This window comes from Peromyscus leucopus, chromosome 10, assembly GCF_004664715.2.
Source record: "Peromyscus leucopus breed LL Stock chromosome 10, UCI_PerLeu_2.1, whole genome shotgun sequence".
NCBI lineage: Eukaryota > Metazoa > Chordata > Mammalia > Rodentia > Cricetidae > Peromyscus > Peromyscus leucopus.
Genome location: NC_051071.1, coordinates 26,899,686 through 26,915,211, shown reverse-complemented (window position 1 = coordinate 26,915,211; position 15,526 = coordinate 26,899,686). Strand labels below are relative to the sequence as shown.

Sequence of the window (15,526 nt, the reverse complement as noted above, 5' to 3'; positions counted from 1 at the left end):
CCAGGGGATCAGATGCCTCTGCAAGCATCCACACTCAAGGGCACATACCCACCCATATACATGTAACTAAAAATAAAACAAGTCTTTAAAAAAACTATACAAAATATTTTAATTTCCCCCAAAATTTAGGGTTTGATTCTGTGGAGACAACAGTCAAAACATTATCAGATATTTTACCATTTAATAAAAATTAAATCACAGAGTTTAAAAAAAAAACAATTTGGGCACCTACTGAGCAGGGAGTGTTTATAGTTCTAACTAAACATGGAAGATGAGGATATGATTGACCGAAGGCGGGTAAGTCTCAGAAGTGAGGCCTTCTCTCCATGACCCTGTTTGCAGTGACGGACATACCAGGGTTACTCAAAGCACAGTTGTGTACCTGGCACACGAGGAGGCTCTGTCATCTGGGAAGAGTTTTTAGATTGTAAAGAAGCTTCTCGCCCTTAGAATGATGGACAAACTCCCTTTTAAGCATCACTTTATAGATAAGTGGGGAAAAGGCTGGACTGATGCGTGTGGTCCAGGATGAGCTCTGGAGGCAGGATGTGAAGTCACTTTCAGCCTAACATACAAACATGTGCACAGATGGGTGAACGTTGGGTGTGGACAGACAGATATCTACTAGAGCAGTATGTGCTTGTATCTGTATGTACACAATTCCTAGCTCCATCTTCTAAGAGGACCTAGAATAAAGATCACCCCAACAAGCAAGCCCAAGGCTTAGCTCTTGGCTCTAATGTGACTCTTGATGAAAGGAAATAGAACTCCTGGGAGAGCGGGTTCCCCTGAGAATAAGCAGGAAGAAGTGGGGAGCTGTCTTGTGGTGCTGGAAAGTAAGGGAATGCATAAACTGATAAGCAGACACACAGCAGAAGCAAGGCAAAGAGACACAGGAGCCAATCGTAAGCTCACAAGTCAAAGCTGGGATTATCTGAGCAAGAAAGTTAATGATGTTCAGAGTATAAGTGTAGAACTACGAGTCCATGATAAAGATAGAGATAAGTAAAAGGAGAATGGACAATCTGTACCCAATTAGCACGTAGCTGCTCCACCCCAAGGGAGTAAAACACACCTCTCCATTTCTCAAGTACACACCGTACCTGGTGTCTGGAAAGAGATACAGGGCAGAACTGCACAGCAGTGGATTATCCCACCTGGAGATCAAGGCTGACATCATTTATGATGACATGGTGACAGTGGGCCTCCTCACGTCACATGGGGAGGTGGCAGGCAGATTACCTCTGTGGTTTTCCTCCTAATAAGCCATAACCCTTGTCCAACCATGAGAAAGCCCCAGGCAAATCTCAACTGAGAGACAGTCTACAAATACCTGGCCAGACTCTGTCTAGGTCATCAAAATCACATTCGTCAAGACCATCAAAGGCACGGAAGATCTGAACACCTGGTACAGCCAAGAGGAGCCCGAGAAAGCAAGATGACTGATGTAATGGGGGATCTTTAATGGGTCCTGGGGCCTGAAAGAACATTAACCAAAAGCCTAAACTACTCTCCAGGACTCTAAACCCTGGTTACATGCTGCCCTGTTACATGCTGCCATGTGGCACAACCTTGCAAGAGATGGAACCCAAGTGGACCACTCAACAAATGTGTGCTCATTTCACATAGTGAGTATCATAAGGACAAAGTGACTGTGGTGATGCCTGGTCAGGGGGCATAAGAGGTGTTAACATGTTCCTCCTTCCTCATTTGGAAGTGTGAATCAGGTCTTAGTGAAGTCCTCTTAAGCTTTCCTTGGTCATGGAGAGACTACCCTGCTCAGGAGGGTAGGTGTGGAGAGAGGTTTTGTACCGAACAACTAAACACAAATGAATGTTCTGGAATAGGAAACTCAGGTGACCTCTCTCCACTCTGCATGTAGGAATAACTCTACTTAAACACAGGTGGAGTCCGGGAGTGGTGTGAGTATGTGTTGAGTTTGCATCACAATCAGAGGAAATAGCAGTTGCATGTTGATCACAGACACATCCGGATACACCAGCATCTGCGGCACTCGACATCCTCAGCCAGCTGGGGGCCAAGGACATTGCCTATAGCTGGACACTGAGACACAGGGAAGGGGCGGATCAACGCCACTGTGTTGTAAGTCAGCAATGAGCGACACACACCCAGATAATGGAGCCTCTTTAAAAGCTATCCAGAATAAAACGGCTTTCTGTTGTAGTCTTTTTTTTTGTTTTTGTTTTTTTTGTTTTTGTTTTTTTTTTGTTTTTTTGTTTTTTCGAGACAGGGTTTCTCTGTGTAGCTTTGCGCCTTTCCTGGAACTCACTTGGTAGCCCAGGCTGGCCTCGAACTCACAGAGATCCGCCTGGCTCTGCCTCCCGAGTGCTGGGATTAAAGGCGTGCGCCACCACCGCCCGGCTCTGTTGTAGTCTTTAATCATTTAGTTGTCTTAAAGGAGAACTCCTTCATTACCTTCCTTTTGGAAAATATCTTAGCCACCTCTTTGTTAACTCTTTTGGGTGAGTGAATTTTCCAATCAGTGTTTCTAGTTCATCCCAAACCCACTGGGATGAAATGCTATCACCCCCAGACACTAATTCAGAAAGACTACATACACATGGCTCTCCTGGAGCTGCTCCTCCAGAGACATGATGCAGGGCACACATGGAAAGCATCAGCACAAGGTCCTTGGGGAAGGGAAGGCTTCAGTGAAGATTAGAAGTTGCTAGGTGCCTCTCATGACAGAAATCGTCAAGCACAAGACACCAGGCATCGGAAGCAAGGTGAAGAAGGACAGAAGGAGGCACGACCTTTTCCACAGACTGGAGCGACAGAACGGCCCCATTGGCTTCTAAGTGAGGAGTAAAGTCCCGTCGTCGCTCCTTCCAGGTTAATGGTGTAAGGACCACACTTGTCACTGAGGACAAGCTGTTTGTGTCTTGGGTGGCTAGGGCTGGGCTATGTTATGTGGTACAGGGAGCTGCTACTGTGGCTGGTGTCTTCTCAGGAACATCTCTGCAGAAACCAGCAAACACTGGTTACACCCCCAGAGTGCCCGACTGCTGCCAGCCCGTGAAGCCACCGTCACCCACCGGCATCCTGTTGTTTCTTTGCCTCCAGCCCACCCCTCGCAGCACCTTCCCTTCCAAGGCCCAGGGTGCCGGCTCCCCATCTCTTCAGATCAGGCCCGGAATAGCTTTCTGCTCCAGATGGCTGGTACACTTGGCCTAGCCTTCCTCAGCCCTTTGCCAATCCTTGCAGCTTCCAAGCAGCTCTGAGATGTAGCCTCCAGTGAGAAGCCGGGGGAAAGCTAGTAGTTCAAGTATCCATTTGCTCTCGACTGGCCCTTTCATCACCTCTTTTGTCTAATGGGAGGAGAAAGCAGACAAAGCTGGTCATTTCCTGTTTGAAAAGTAAGACCAGGCTTAGGTGGGCGAACCTGGGGCAGATGAACAGTTCGTGGGCTGCACTGGCATTTCGTCCTCCAGCTCTATAAGAATCCCTTAATTGTCTTCACAGGAGACCTAATGGAAGCCCAGAGCATCTAGACATGTGTTTCATGCAACATCTGATGTTTCATGATGCCAGTGTTTGCATTTTCTATTCTGTGCATGAAAGAGACCCTGAAAGGAAAGGATGACATTAGGGTGTAGAGCATGCAGGAGTTTAATCCCTGAGGTCAGGAGTGTTGAGAATGGAAACCTCTGGGTTTGCAGTGTTGGGAATAGAACCCAGGGCTTCCCACTTGACAGGCAAGTGCCCTATCACCGAGCTATACCCCCAACTCCAAGAAGGTGAAAATTTAGCCTGTAGTGTGGGAGTTTTGAAAAATGACTAAGATTAAATTAGGTCATTAGGGTGACTGTAAAGAGAAGGCAGGAGGCCACCCAGAGAAGTACACATGTGTTCTTGATATATGTCATTGATGCAGCTTGAGCCGTATTTAGACTTTCAGCCTCTGAAACTGAGCAAAATGAACTTCTTTCTTAATAAAATGGCCTGCCACAGGCATACCAATAGAGTAATGAAAAGCAGATAAATACAGTGCAGAAACAATACAAGAGGAGAAAAACATTTCGCTCTTAAGTAAGACATTTAAAAAGAACCATCCATGTGCATCATTGGTTCCAAGTCTGTGGGAACAAGGAAACCATGTCTCCTCAGCCAAGGATCTATAAAGCTCACCTCATAAAAAGATCAGGGTATTTCCCCAGAGTCTGCTGAGCGCACAAATGAATTTTCATAAGGCTTAAGTATCAAAGGCTGTGCCTTCAACTCGCCAGGATCCCATTAAGCGTCACAAACACTTCAAGTCTCAGTAAATACAAAGACATTTCGGCTGCCTTGCCTTTGATTTCCTACCATGGTTTGCATGTGCAATCACCCTGGTTTTTTAATTCTCACTTCCCTCGGTACAAATTTCTTGTGGTAAAATTGTCAAGAGAGTCAGAAAGCAGGGAGAGGCGCAGTTAGACACTTGGGCAGAGCTGCCTGAGTTCGCGTTGGGGAGGATCTGGGGACTCATTCTGCAGGTAAAGGGATAGCAAGGGGAGTCAGGGAGGGGCCAGGACTCTGAGCCAGTACCTTCCCCACCACACTCAGCCCGGTCCCCTAGGGGACCGGTTAAACACAGCAGTGCCTTCTAAAGACCTTTGGCCAGACCTTTGTGATGCAGACTGTGTCTGTTCCATCTGCCTGGGCCTCACAAGACCCTTATGGGAAGATGGAGCCACCAAGAGCCTTTCCAGGGCATTTGGCTGGATTTCAAAATCCTAAGTAGTGGGATGAGCCGAGTGCTGGAGTTTCAGACATCACAATGACATCAGTGCTGATATGGGTGAACACCAGACACGGGTCTCCTTTCTCTCCCTGCCCTGGACTTACTCTTTTTTTTTTTTTTTTTTTTGGAAATCCTATGTTTGAGTGTCTTCACTGCATGCCGTATAAGTCTCCTAGGGTTCCCCTAGCAACTACCCCAAATGGGGTGTCTAAAAACAACAGGACTTGACTTCCTGTTATAGAGCCTGGAAGCCCAGGTCAGTTTATGGGCAGGGCTTTGCCCCCTCCAAAGGCTCCAGGGAAGGGTTTCTGCTTCACTCCTCTGAGCTTCTGGCAGTTACAGCCTCCTTGGCATTCCTCACAGTGGAGTGCCTCTCCACCCTCTGCCTCTGTGAGCACCCAGTGTCTGCTTTGTGTGGCTCCAAGTCTTTCTCCTCATAAGAAAGCCAGTCACCAGAGTAGGGCCTCATCCTTTCATCCTTTCCTTTCCTTTCCTTTCCTTTCCTTTCCTTTCCTTTCCTTTCCTTTCCTTTCCTTTCCTTTCCTTTCCTTTCCTTTCCTTTCCTTTCCTTTCCTTTCTTTCTTTCTTTCTTTCTTTCTTTCTTTCTTTCTTTCTTTCTTTCTTTCTTTCTTTCCCTCCCTCCCTCCCTCCCTCCCTCCCTCCCTCCCTCCCTCCCTTCCTTCCTTCATTCCTTTCTTTCTTTTGTGATATAGGGTTTCTCTGTGTAGCTTTGGAGTCTGACCTGGAACTCATTCTGTAGACCAGGATGGCCTCCAACTCACAGAGAGTGAGGTAGAGGCCTACCGGCCTCTACCTCCCAAGTGCTTGGGGTTGGGGGGGGTGCTCATCTTAACTTGGTTCTATCTGTAAAGAGCCTGCTTCCATATTCACAAGTGCAGAGCCTGGGATGGATATTAAAAGGGGTTTGATTTGTATCCCAACATCTATTTTGGCATGATTTTGATAATAATTTTGTTATAATAACTTGAGAGTCTGTACTTGACATATTTTCATACTTTAAAAGTTGCTACTTACTTTGAATGCCCTGTCATATTGTATTCTGAATTGTGTGTGTGTGTGCCCATGCTCCCAAGCACATGCATTCCAGCATACAGGCATGTTCACATACATGATCACTTGTGTATGTGGTGTGCACATCTCTGGTGATATGTACATGTGGGGTTTTCAGTGCTTGTTTGTGTAGATGAGTGTATTTATTACCCAGCTTTCCACACTGTGACGAAATGCCAGAGATAATCATTTTACAAATAGAGGAGGTTTCAGTTCATTCTATCTGACCCACTGCTTTGGGTCAGTGATTGGGCTCTAAGTACAGTGGGGCCATAGCAGAGGAGGCCTGCTCACTGGGGGGCAGTTGAAAGCAAAAGGAGAGAGATGGAAAGGGGTCTGGGTTCCAGAATTTCCTGCAGGGGCATTCTCAGGTGGCCAAACTTCCTTCCATGAACCTTACCCCCCATTAAAAGTCTCAATTCCCTATAGCACATGGGCTGGTAGCCAGGCCTACAACATGTGAGCCTTTGGGGACATTGCAGATCCAGTCTCCAGCGGAGTGCAGTGTGGGTGTCTTCAGGTTTGACACATTTCAGTTAAACGTGCTGTTTGCGTCTTTCCCTGAGGGAACGTACTCCCTAAACACCTGCACATTCACAGCCCATCTAGTCTTCACAGAAGCCCTGGGAAGTGGGAATGCAGAAATGATCATGTCACTCCCCGAAGGAAGGGCACTAGACTCAGAAAACAAATGGCCAAATGGCTGCTTGAGAATATTCAACTAGTGACCAAGCAGAACACGTGACCCAGATGCTCTGTCGTCCACATCCTTCTCTCCATACCCCAGAAGGCTCTTCCAAACCTCAGCATGGGAAATCCATAGACAAGGCCAAAACAATCTACCCTTGCTCTGCAGGCACATGGTTCCACCTGCTCAGAAAGGGAAGATTCTGGAATGCACTATGCTGGCTTACGCCTCTCTGTGACCTTACCACACTGACCTGGCCTGAGACACCCTTTGGTCTGTTTGCTCACCTGAGTGATGGGGTGCTGCTAGGCTCCCCTTTCCTGATTTCCAGGTCGCTTGCTCTCCACCCCAGGTGTGCACACTGCCACGACACTGAGCGCAGCCACTGGACTCTTGAGTGCTGTGTCTCTTGTTCCGCTCCTCACGGCGCATCCTCAGTGCGCAAGGAGACTTGATTCTAGGAACGAATGAGGTAGAGTGTCATTGTTCGTTCACCCACCTGACCTCTCCCCACGTGTCCTGGTTAGTTTTTTTTTTTTTTTTTTTTTTGTCATCTTGACACAAGTTGGGGTCATCTGAGAGGAGGAGACCTCAGCTGAGAAAACTCTTCCATCCGATTGGCCTGTCGGTAACTCTGTAGGGCATTTTCTTGATTAATGCTTGATGTGAGAGAGTCCAGCCCACTGTGAGTGGTGCTACCCCTGAGCAGGTGGTCCCAAGCTGTATAAGAAAACAGGCTGAGCAAGCCATGGAGAGCAAGCCAGTCACCTATGGTCTTCCATGGCATCTGTTTCAGTTCCTGCATCCAGGTTCCTGCCTTGAGTTTCTGCCTTGGCCTCACTTAGTGGACTGTGACGCCATTGATATGAACCAAATAAACCTTTCTTTCCTAAGTTGCTTCTGGTCACTGTCTTCATCACAGCAGTAGAAATGAAACTAAGTCACTATAGCAGATGGTTCTCTCTGTGCTGGAGTCAGGACCAGGGACCAGCACAGACTGCATTAAGCAGGAGTCAAGGCGAGGGTTACCGTGCTCAGAACCGTGAGGCCAGTCTCCTTGGCTGTTGCTGATGGAAGCTGCCACTCTCCTGGAATGGACACTTCATCATCACTGGATTCTCCTAGCGGGGAGGGGGCTGTGCCTGATACCCAGTTGTAGTAAGCTGTGCCTAGAGGAAGCGGCATCTGCCAGGGAAGGACCTCTAGCCACATGAAGTGTGGTCGGCAGCATGTGACTCATTTCCTTCATGCCTGTGATAGTCCTGCTGGGGACAGAGCATAGCAGAAATCCTTTCCTGCATACTAGGTGGTGGTATACATGGGTCCTCATTTTGTGAGTTCTTGGTATCTCAGAACCCACGGGGACTGGGAAGGTTTGTAGGTATCTCAATAGCTCTGCAAAAACCCTGCTTAGGGCATTTCATACTGAACAGGATGTAGTGTATTTGACTTAATTTGAACACCCAGGTGAAGGGGGATCCCGGGCCCAAGTCACCGGGTCACAGAAGAGTGAACCTCACTGTAAGCAGTACTTTTCTCCCTGAGTAAAACGTCTCAGCATAGGCCCTAGGTTCCAAGAAGCCAGCTCATGCACTGAGTACAGGACCTGGTCCCACTGCCTGGATACCTCCCAAACAGATCAAACTAATCAACTTATCCAGAGGGCCTGATCCAGTTCCATGGGGGCTCCTCAGCTATTGGTTCATAGTTCATGTGTTTCTGCTAGTTTGGCTGTTTGTCCCTGTGCTTTTTCCAATCATGGTCTCAATATTTCTTGCTCATATAATCCCTCCTCTCTCTCGCTGACTGGAATCCTGGAGCTCCACCTGGGGCTTGGCCGTGGAGATCTGCATCTGCTTCCATCAGTCACTGGATGAGGGTTCTATCATGACAATTAGGGTGTTTGGCCATCCAATCACCAGAGTAGGTAGCTCAGGCTTTCTCTCGACCATTGCCAGTAGTCTATTGTGGAATTATCTTTGTGGATTTTTGCTTATTTTTTAGCAACAGAAACTTTCAGTTCCCAAAACTAGGATGATGACTCAACATAATTGGTGAGTACATACCACAGACCAAAATTCCTTTCTCCTTTTCATGTATTATTTCCTGTTGACCTTTAATTGTTCTTGGTTGGTGACTCCGACTGGGAGAGTCATGAGCATTTCAGGTCAGACAATTAGTTCCCATTTTGCTAAACCTCGAATAACAAAAATTTCCTAAACAGATCATGAAATATCTCGATTTTGCGGGTGTCACTATGGGTGCCAGGGAGGGACCCTTTTGATAAGGAATGGTGAATAACAGTCTTTTCAGGATAGACTTTATAGGTAAATGTGCCCTAAAATCCCTCTGGGCTGTCCCCAGTCATGTTCTAGCCTCCCCTGGCCCCCGCAACCCCCACAGAGCTAACCATGTCCTGCTGGACAACACTCAACTCATTCCTGCTGCAGTTGACATTTGTGTGACCAACCTTTCTCCCAGCACCCACCAGCCGGCCTCTGGCTGTGCTCTCTCTGCTTCTGAGTCTCCCAAGAGCCACGGAGATGTGAGATGCTGCAGAATTTGTCTTCTGAAACCTGGCTGTCTCATCCAGCACGCCATTTTCAGTGTGATTGTGACTCAATAGATACAGAGACATGACTTGGTGTCAGAAACAATTTCATCACTGTTTAGCTTCCTACCAGCCGCAAGCACAAGTCACCTAGTGGCTGAATGGGAGGGGGTTGGTGACAGGTGGACACAGCTGCCACATCAAACTACGGCATCCTTCGGCTTTATGAGAGATCCATCAATGGAAACATAACTTCTTTATTCAAACATTGTTTTGTTGTTAAGCTAGAAACCACAAGGTGGTGCCACCTGTCACCTATTACAGTGTCTACTATTACATCAACAACAACAACAACAACAAATGGGCTGCCAAAATGGCTGAGTGTCTGGATAAAGGTGATTGCCACCAAACCTGCCAATCCAAGTTCAGTCCCTGGGACCCACATGGTTGAAGGAGAGAACTGAATCCCAAAAGTTGTCTTCTGACCTCCACGTGTTTGCCGTGGTAGGCTTTTTGCATGCTGCCACAGTCTCTGTGAGTTCATGTGTGTGTTGGTTCTGTTGTGTTTAGAAGGCCTTGTTTCCTTGGCTTTCCCCCAGCCTACTGGCTCTTATAACCTTTCTGCCTTCTCTTCTGAAGAGCTCCCTAAGCCCCGGGGGGAAGGATTTGATGGAGACATCCAATTTAGGACTGAGTGTTCCAGGGCCTCTCACTCTGTGCACATTGTTCATCTGTGGGCTTTGTATTTGTTCTCATCTATTGCAGGAGGAAGCTTCTCTGGTGATGGCTGAGCAAGACACTGATCTGTGAGTACAGCAGAATGCCATTAGGAGTCATTTAGTGCTATGTTCCTTTAGCAGAACAGGAGTATTTGGTTTCCCACTAGGCCCCTTGGCCTATCTGGTCTCTGGTTCTTGGCCATGGGAGTAGGAGCAGTTTTGGGTATGGTTTCCATCTCATGGAATGGGCCTTAAATCCAATCAGATAGTGGTTGGTTGCTCCCAAAAGCTTTGTGGTACTATTACGGTAGCAAATCATGCAGACAGGTCATTACTGTACAAAGGAAGACTTCGTGGCTAGGTTGGTGTTTGCCTTTCTGGCAGCATGCAGAGTACCATCCTGTACCATAAACACTGGTCCATAAGGGTGAAGTCTCTAGGTAGGCACCGGCTTTACTCCTCCATGTTCAGTGGTGTTGTCTTCAGAAACAGGGCCTTGCTGTCAGTTTGTGAAGAGCAACCAATAGCCTGGGTTGTTTGGGGGTGCCCATGGGGTGGACCCCTTTGGCCAACAACTCTATTAGATGTAACCCATTCCCAACACTGGACACTTTGTTTGGTGATAAGAGATGTCCAGTTGGGGCTCCTTCTACCCCATTATTTGGCAATTTCATTTAGATTGCCTTTATATGTGTATATATGTATTAGGAAGATTCTACTGTATTAATTTCCCATATGACCCCTCAAATGGACCTTAGTTTTAGCTCTCCCTCCCCATATTTCCTCTCTCACACCCTGCTTCCCTCCCCTTTCCCTTTTAATCCTCTTATTCCCTTGTCCCCCTCCATCTATAACTATCTGTTCTATTTCCCCTTCCTAGGGAGGTCCATCCCTCCCCCACCCCCATTTCCTCACTCTTTACCTAACCTCTGTAGCTATATGGATTTTAGCTTGTTGATCAAAGACTTACTATCTAACATCCACCTATAAGTGAATACATACCATATTTGTCTTTCTAGGTCTTGCTTACCTCACTGTACTGGATAATTTTATGTCAACATGATACAAGCTAAAGTTATCTGAGAGCAGGGAGCCTCAATTAAAAAAATGCCTTCATAATGGATGAAAAAAATGTGGTACATATACACAATGGAGTACTACTCAGCAGAGAAAAACAACGAAAGCATGAAATTTGCAGGCAAATGGATGGAACTAGAAAAAATCATACTGAGTGAGGTAACCCAAACCCAGAAAGACAGTCATGGTATGTACCCACTCATAGGTGGATTCTAGATATAAAATAAAGAACAATCAGACCACAACCCATAGAACCATAGAGGCTATATATATAGCATGGAGGTCCCTAGGACGACTGTGGCTTATAATAAATTTCAGTTTTACTCAATTATTGAAAAAAAATAGCCAAATGAATGGAAACACATGAACTATGAACCAAAGGCTGAGGAGCCCCCAGCTGGATCAGGCCCTCTGAATAGGTGAGACAGTTGATTGGCTTGATCAGTTTGGGAGGCAACTAGGCAGTGGGACCAAGTCCTGGGCTCATTGCATGAGTTGGCTGTCTGAAACCTGGAGCTTATGCAGGGACACTTGGCTCAGTCTGGGAGGAAGGGACTGGACCTGCCTGGACTGAGTCTACCAAGTTGATCACAGTCCTCGGGGAGGACTTGTCCTGGAGGAGGTGGGAATGGGGGGTATGCTGGGGGTAAGGGGAGGGGGTGGGAGGGGGAGAATAGGGGATCCCATGGCTGATATGTAGAACTGAATGGTATTGTAAAATAAAAAAAATATATATACAAAAAACAAACAAACAAACAAAATGCCTTCATAAGATCAGGCTGCAGCCAAGCCTGTAGGGTATTTTCTTAATTAGTGATTGATGGGAGAGTGCTCAGTCAATTGTGGGTGGGGCCATCCCTGGGCTAGTGGTCCTGGGTTCTATAAGAAAGCAGGCTGAACAAGCCATGTGGAGCAAGTCAGTAAGCAGCATCCCTCCATGGCCTCTGCATCAGCTTCTGTCTCCAGGTTCCTTCCCTGTTTGAATTCCTGTCCTGACTTCCTTCAGTGATGGACTACAATGTGAAAGTGTAAGCCAAATAAACCCTTTCCTACCCATCTTGCTTTTGGTCATGGTATTTTATCATACCAATAGTAACCCTATCTAAGATGCTCCACTCAGAATGGTTTTTTTCCCAGCTCCAACCATTTACCTTTGGATTCCTGATTTTTTAAAACAGCTGAGTAACATTCCACTGTGTAAATGGATTTTTTTGTCCATTCATCCACTGATGGACATCTAGGCTGTTTCCAATTATGAATAGAGCAGCAATGAACATAGTTGAGCAGGTGTCTTTAGTATGATGAAGTGTCCTTTGGGTAGATGATGAAGAGTGGTACAACTTGTGGTAGATCTATTTCTAGCTTCTTGTGGAATCTTCACATGGTTTTCCATAGTGGATGTACAAGTTCACACTCCCATCAGCGATGGATGAGTGTTCAACTTACTCCACATCCTTGCCAGCACGAGCTGTCATTTATTTGATGCATCTTGGCCATTCTGATTGGTGATGAAATCTCAAAGTAGTTTTGATTTGCCTTTCTCTGATGGCTAAGGATGTTGAACATTTAAGAGCTTTTCAGCTATTTGTGTTTCCTCTTTTGAGAATTCTTTGTTTATATCTGTACGCCAACTTAAAAATTGGGTCGTTTTCTTGATGTTCAGTATTTCAAATTCTTTATATACTTTAGATACTAGATCTGTATCAGATGTGTAGTTGGTAAAATCTTTTCCCACTTTGTAGCCTGACACTTTGTCTGAATGACAGCGTCCATTGCCATATAGAAGCTTTTGAGTTTCATGGGGTCCTAATTATTGCTCTTAGTGCCTGTGCTAACAGTGTGTGTTCTGGTCAGAAAGGTTTTTCCTTTGCCAAAGAGTTTAGGGCTATTCCTCACTTTCTCTTCTATCGTATCCAGTGTATCCGGTTTTATGTTGAGTTCTGTGACTCAGTGGGAGTTGAGTTCTGTGCAGGGTGATAGGTATGGTTCTGCGTGGAATCTTCTACACGCAGCCATGCAGTTTGACCAGCACCATTTGTTGAAGATGCTGTCTCCCCATCCCACCCCCAGTGTTTTTTTTTTAATCAAAAATCTGGTGTCCATAGGTGTGTGGACTTATGTCTAGGTCTTCTATTCAATTCCATTGATCAACATATCTGTTTTTGTGCCAATACCATGCTATTTTTTAACTATATAATTGTACTATAGCTCTAGTACAATTTGAGATCAGGGTTAATGATACCTCTAGCAGTTCTTTTATTATTTAGGATTATTTTAGATATCTTGGGGTTTTGTTGTTGTTGTTTGTATGTTTGCATATGAAGCTTGAAATTGTCTTTTCAAGTTCTGTGAAGAATTATGTTAAAATTTAATGGGGATTTTATTGAATCTGTAGATTGCTTTTGGTAAAATGGCCATTTTTATTATATTAATCCTCATGAACATGGGAAATCTTTCCATCTTCTGATATCTTCTTCAGTTTCTTTATTCAATGTCTTAAAGTTTTTTATCATATAATTTTTCACTTGCTTGGTTAGAGTTATCCCAAGATATTTTTTTTGGGGGGGGGTACCGTGAAAGGCATTGTTTCCCTGATTTTTTTCTCAGTCTATCATTTGTATATATAAAAAAAAAACTACTGGTTTTGTTGTATTAATTTTACATCATGCTACTTTGTTGAAAGTGTTTATTGGCTGTAGGAGTTTTCTGGTGGAATTTTTAGGGCCACTTATGTATACAATAATATCACCTGCAAATAAGGGTATATTGACTTCTTCTCTTCTTATGTGCATCCCTTGATCACTTTCAGTTGTCTTATTTCCCTAGCTAAGGCTGTTAGTACTATATTGAATAGGTATGGAGAGAGTGGACAGCCTTGTCTTCTTGCTGATTTTAGTAGAAATGCTTTGAGCTTGTCTCTATGATGTTGGCTTTGGGCTCGATATAAATTGCATCTAATGAAATCATCATGTGGCTTTTGCCTTTCAGTTCATTTTTATGGTGGATTATTTTTTATCAATTTGTGTATGTTAAACAATCCTCCATCTCTGGGATGAAGCCAACTTGATCACAATGGATGATCTTTTTGATGTGTTCTTGTATTTGGTTTACAAGTATTTTAACATCTATGCGCAAAAGAGAAATTGGTCTGTGTTTCTTTTTGTTGAGTCTTTATATGATTTGGCTATCAAAGTAACTGTAGTCTCATAAAATGATTTGGGCAGCATTCCCTTTTCTCTATTTTGTGGAATAATTTGAGGAGATTTGGTGCTAATTCTTCTTTAAAAAGTCTGGTAGAATTCTGCACTAAAATCATCTGGACCTGGGCTCTATTTGGTTGGTAGATTTATTTAATTACTGCTTCTATTTCACTAGGGGCTATAGGTCTGTTTAAATTGCTTATCTATTCTCGATTTAACTTTGGTATGTGGCATATATCAAGAAAACTATCTGTTTCCTTTAGATTTTTAATTTGATGGAGTACAGATTTTATGATTCTCTGGATTTCCTTATGTCTGTTGTTATGTCCCCCTTTTCTTCTTTAATTTTGTTCATTTGGATCTTATCTCTCTGCCTTTTAATTAAACTGACCAATTAAAATTAATGTTATTAATTTTCTCAAAGAAATAACTCTTTGTTTCATTGATTCTTTGTATTTTTTTGTTTCTATTTTATTGATTTCAGCCATGAGTTTATTTCTTGCAGTCTACTCCTTTTGGGTCTTATTTCTTCTTTGCTGTAGGATGTCTTTCTGTATGCTGTGAATATGTGTTGCTCTGATTGGTTGACAAATAAAATGTTAATTAGCCAGTAGGCAGGCAGGAGGTATAGGCAGGGCGGGCAGACAAGGAGAATGCTGGGAAGAGAAAGGGCTGAGTCGGGACTCACCAGCCATATACAGAGGAAGCAAGATGACAAGGCAGAACTGAGAAAAGGTATCAAGCTATGTGGCTAAACATAGATAAGAATTATGGGTTAATTTAAGTGTAAGAGCTAGTCAGTAATAAGCCTGAGCTAATGGCTGAGCAGTTATAATTAATATAAGCTTCAGAGTAATTATTCTATAAGGGGACCATAGGACTGTGGGGGCTTGGTGGGACCTGAGAAACATCCGACTATGCTTCTTTGTGTTTTAGAATTTTCATATGTGCTGTTAAATTAATAATATGAGATTTTTCCATGTTTATTAGACGTAGGCACTTAGTGCTATGAACTTGCCTCTTGGAACTGCCTACATTGTGTCTCATAAGTTTGGATGTGTTATATTTTTATTCAATTTTAAAAAGTTTTTAATTTCTTTCTTGACTCATTTTTCATTTAGTAGTGAGTTGTTCAGTTTCTGTGAGTTCATAAGCTTCCTATTGTTGATATCCAGCTTTAATCTGCAGTGGTCAGATAGGATATAGGGAGTTTTTTCAATTTTATTGTATCTGTATATTGCATCTGTTGAGACTTGATTTGTGTCCCAGTATGTGGTCAGTTTTGGAGAAAGTTCCATGAGGTGCTGAGAAGAAGATATATTCTTTTGTGTTTGGGTGAAATATTCTGTAAATGTCTGTTAGGCCTGTTTGGAAATGATGTCAATTAGCTCCAGCATTTCTCTGTTTAGTTTTTATCAGGATGACCTGTCCATTGGTAAGAGAGAGGTGTTGAAGTCATCTACTACTGCTTTGTGA

At 44.3% G+C, this 15,526-nt stretch overlaps 1 protein-coding gene across 1 annotated transcript in view; it reads left to right on the top strand.

Moving 5' to 3' along the window:
* Positions 1 to 264: 264 nt before the first annotated feature.
* The window catches only part of LOC114694084 (sarcoplasmic/endoplasmic reticulum calcium ATPase 2-like), a 153,884-nt gene continuing 138,622 nt past the window's right edge, over positions 265 to 15,526 (top strand). Inside the window, 1 exon segment of the mRNA XM_037208840.1 lies at positions 265 to 297. Within this exon segment, the coding sequence (XP_037064735.1) occupies positions 265 to 297 (33 nt within the window).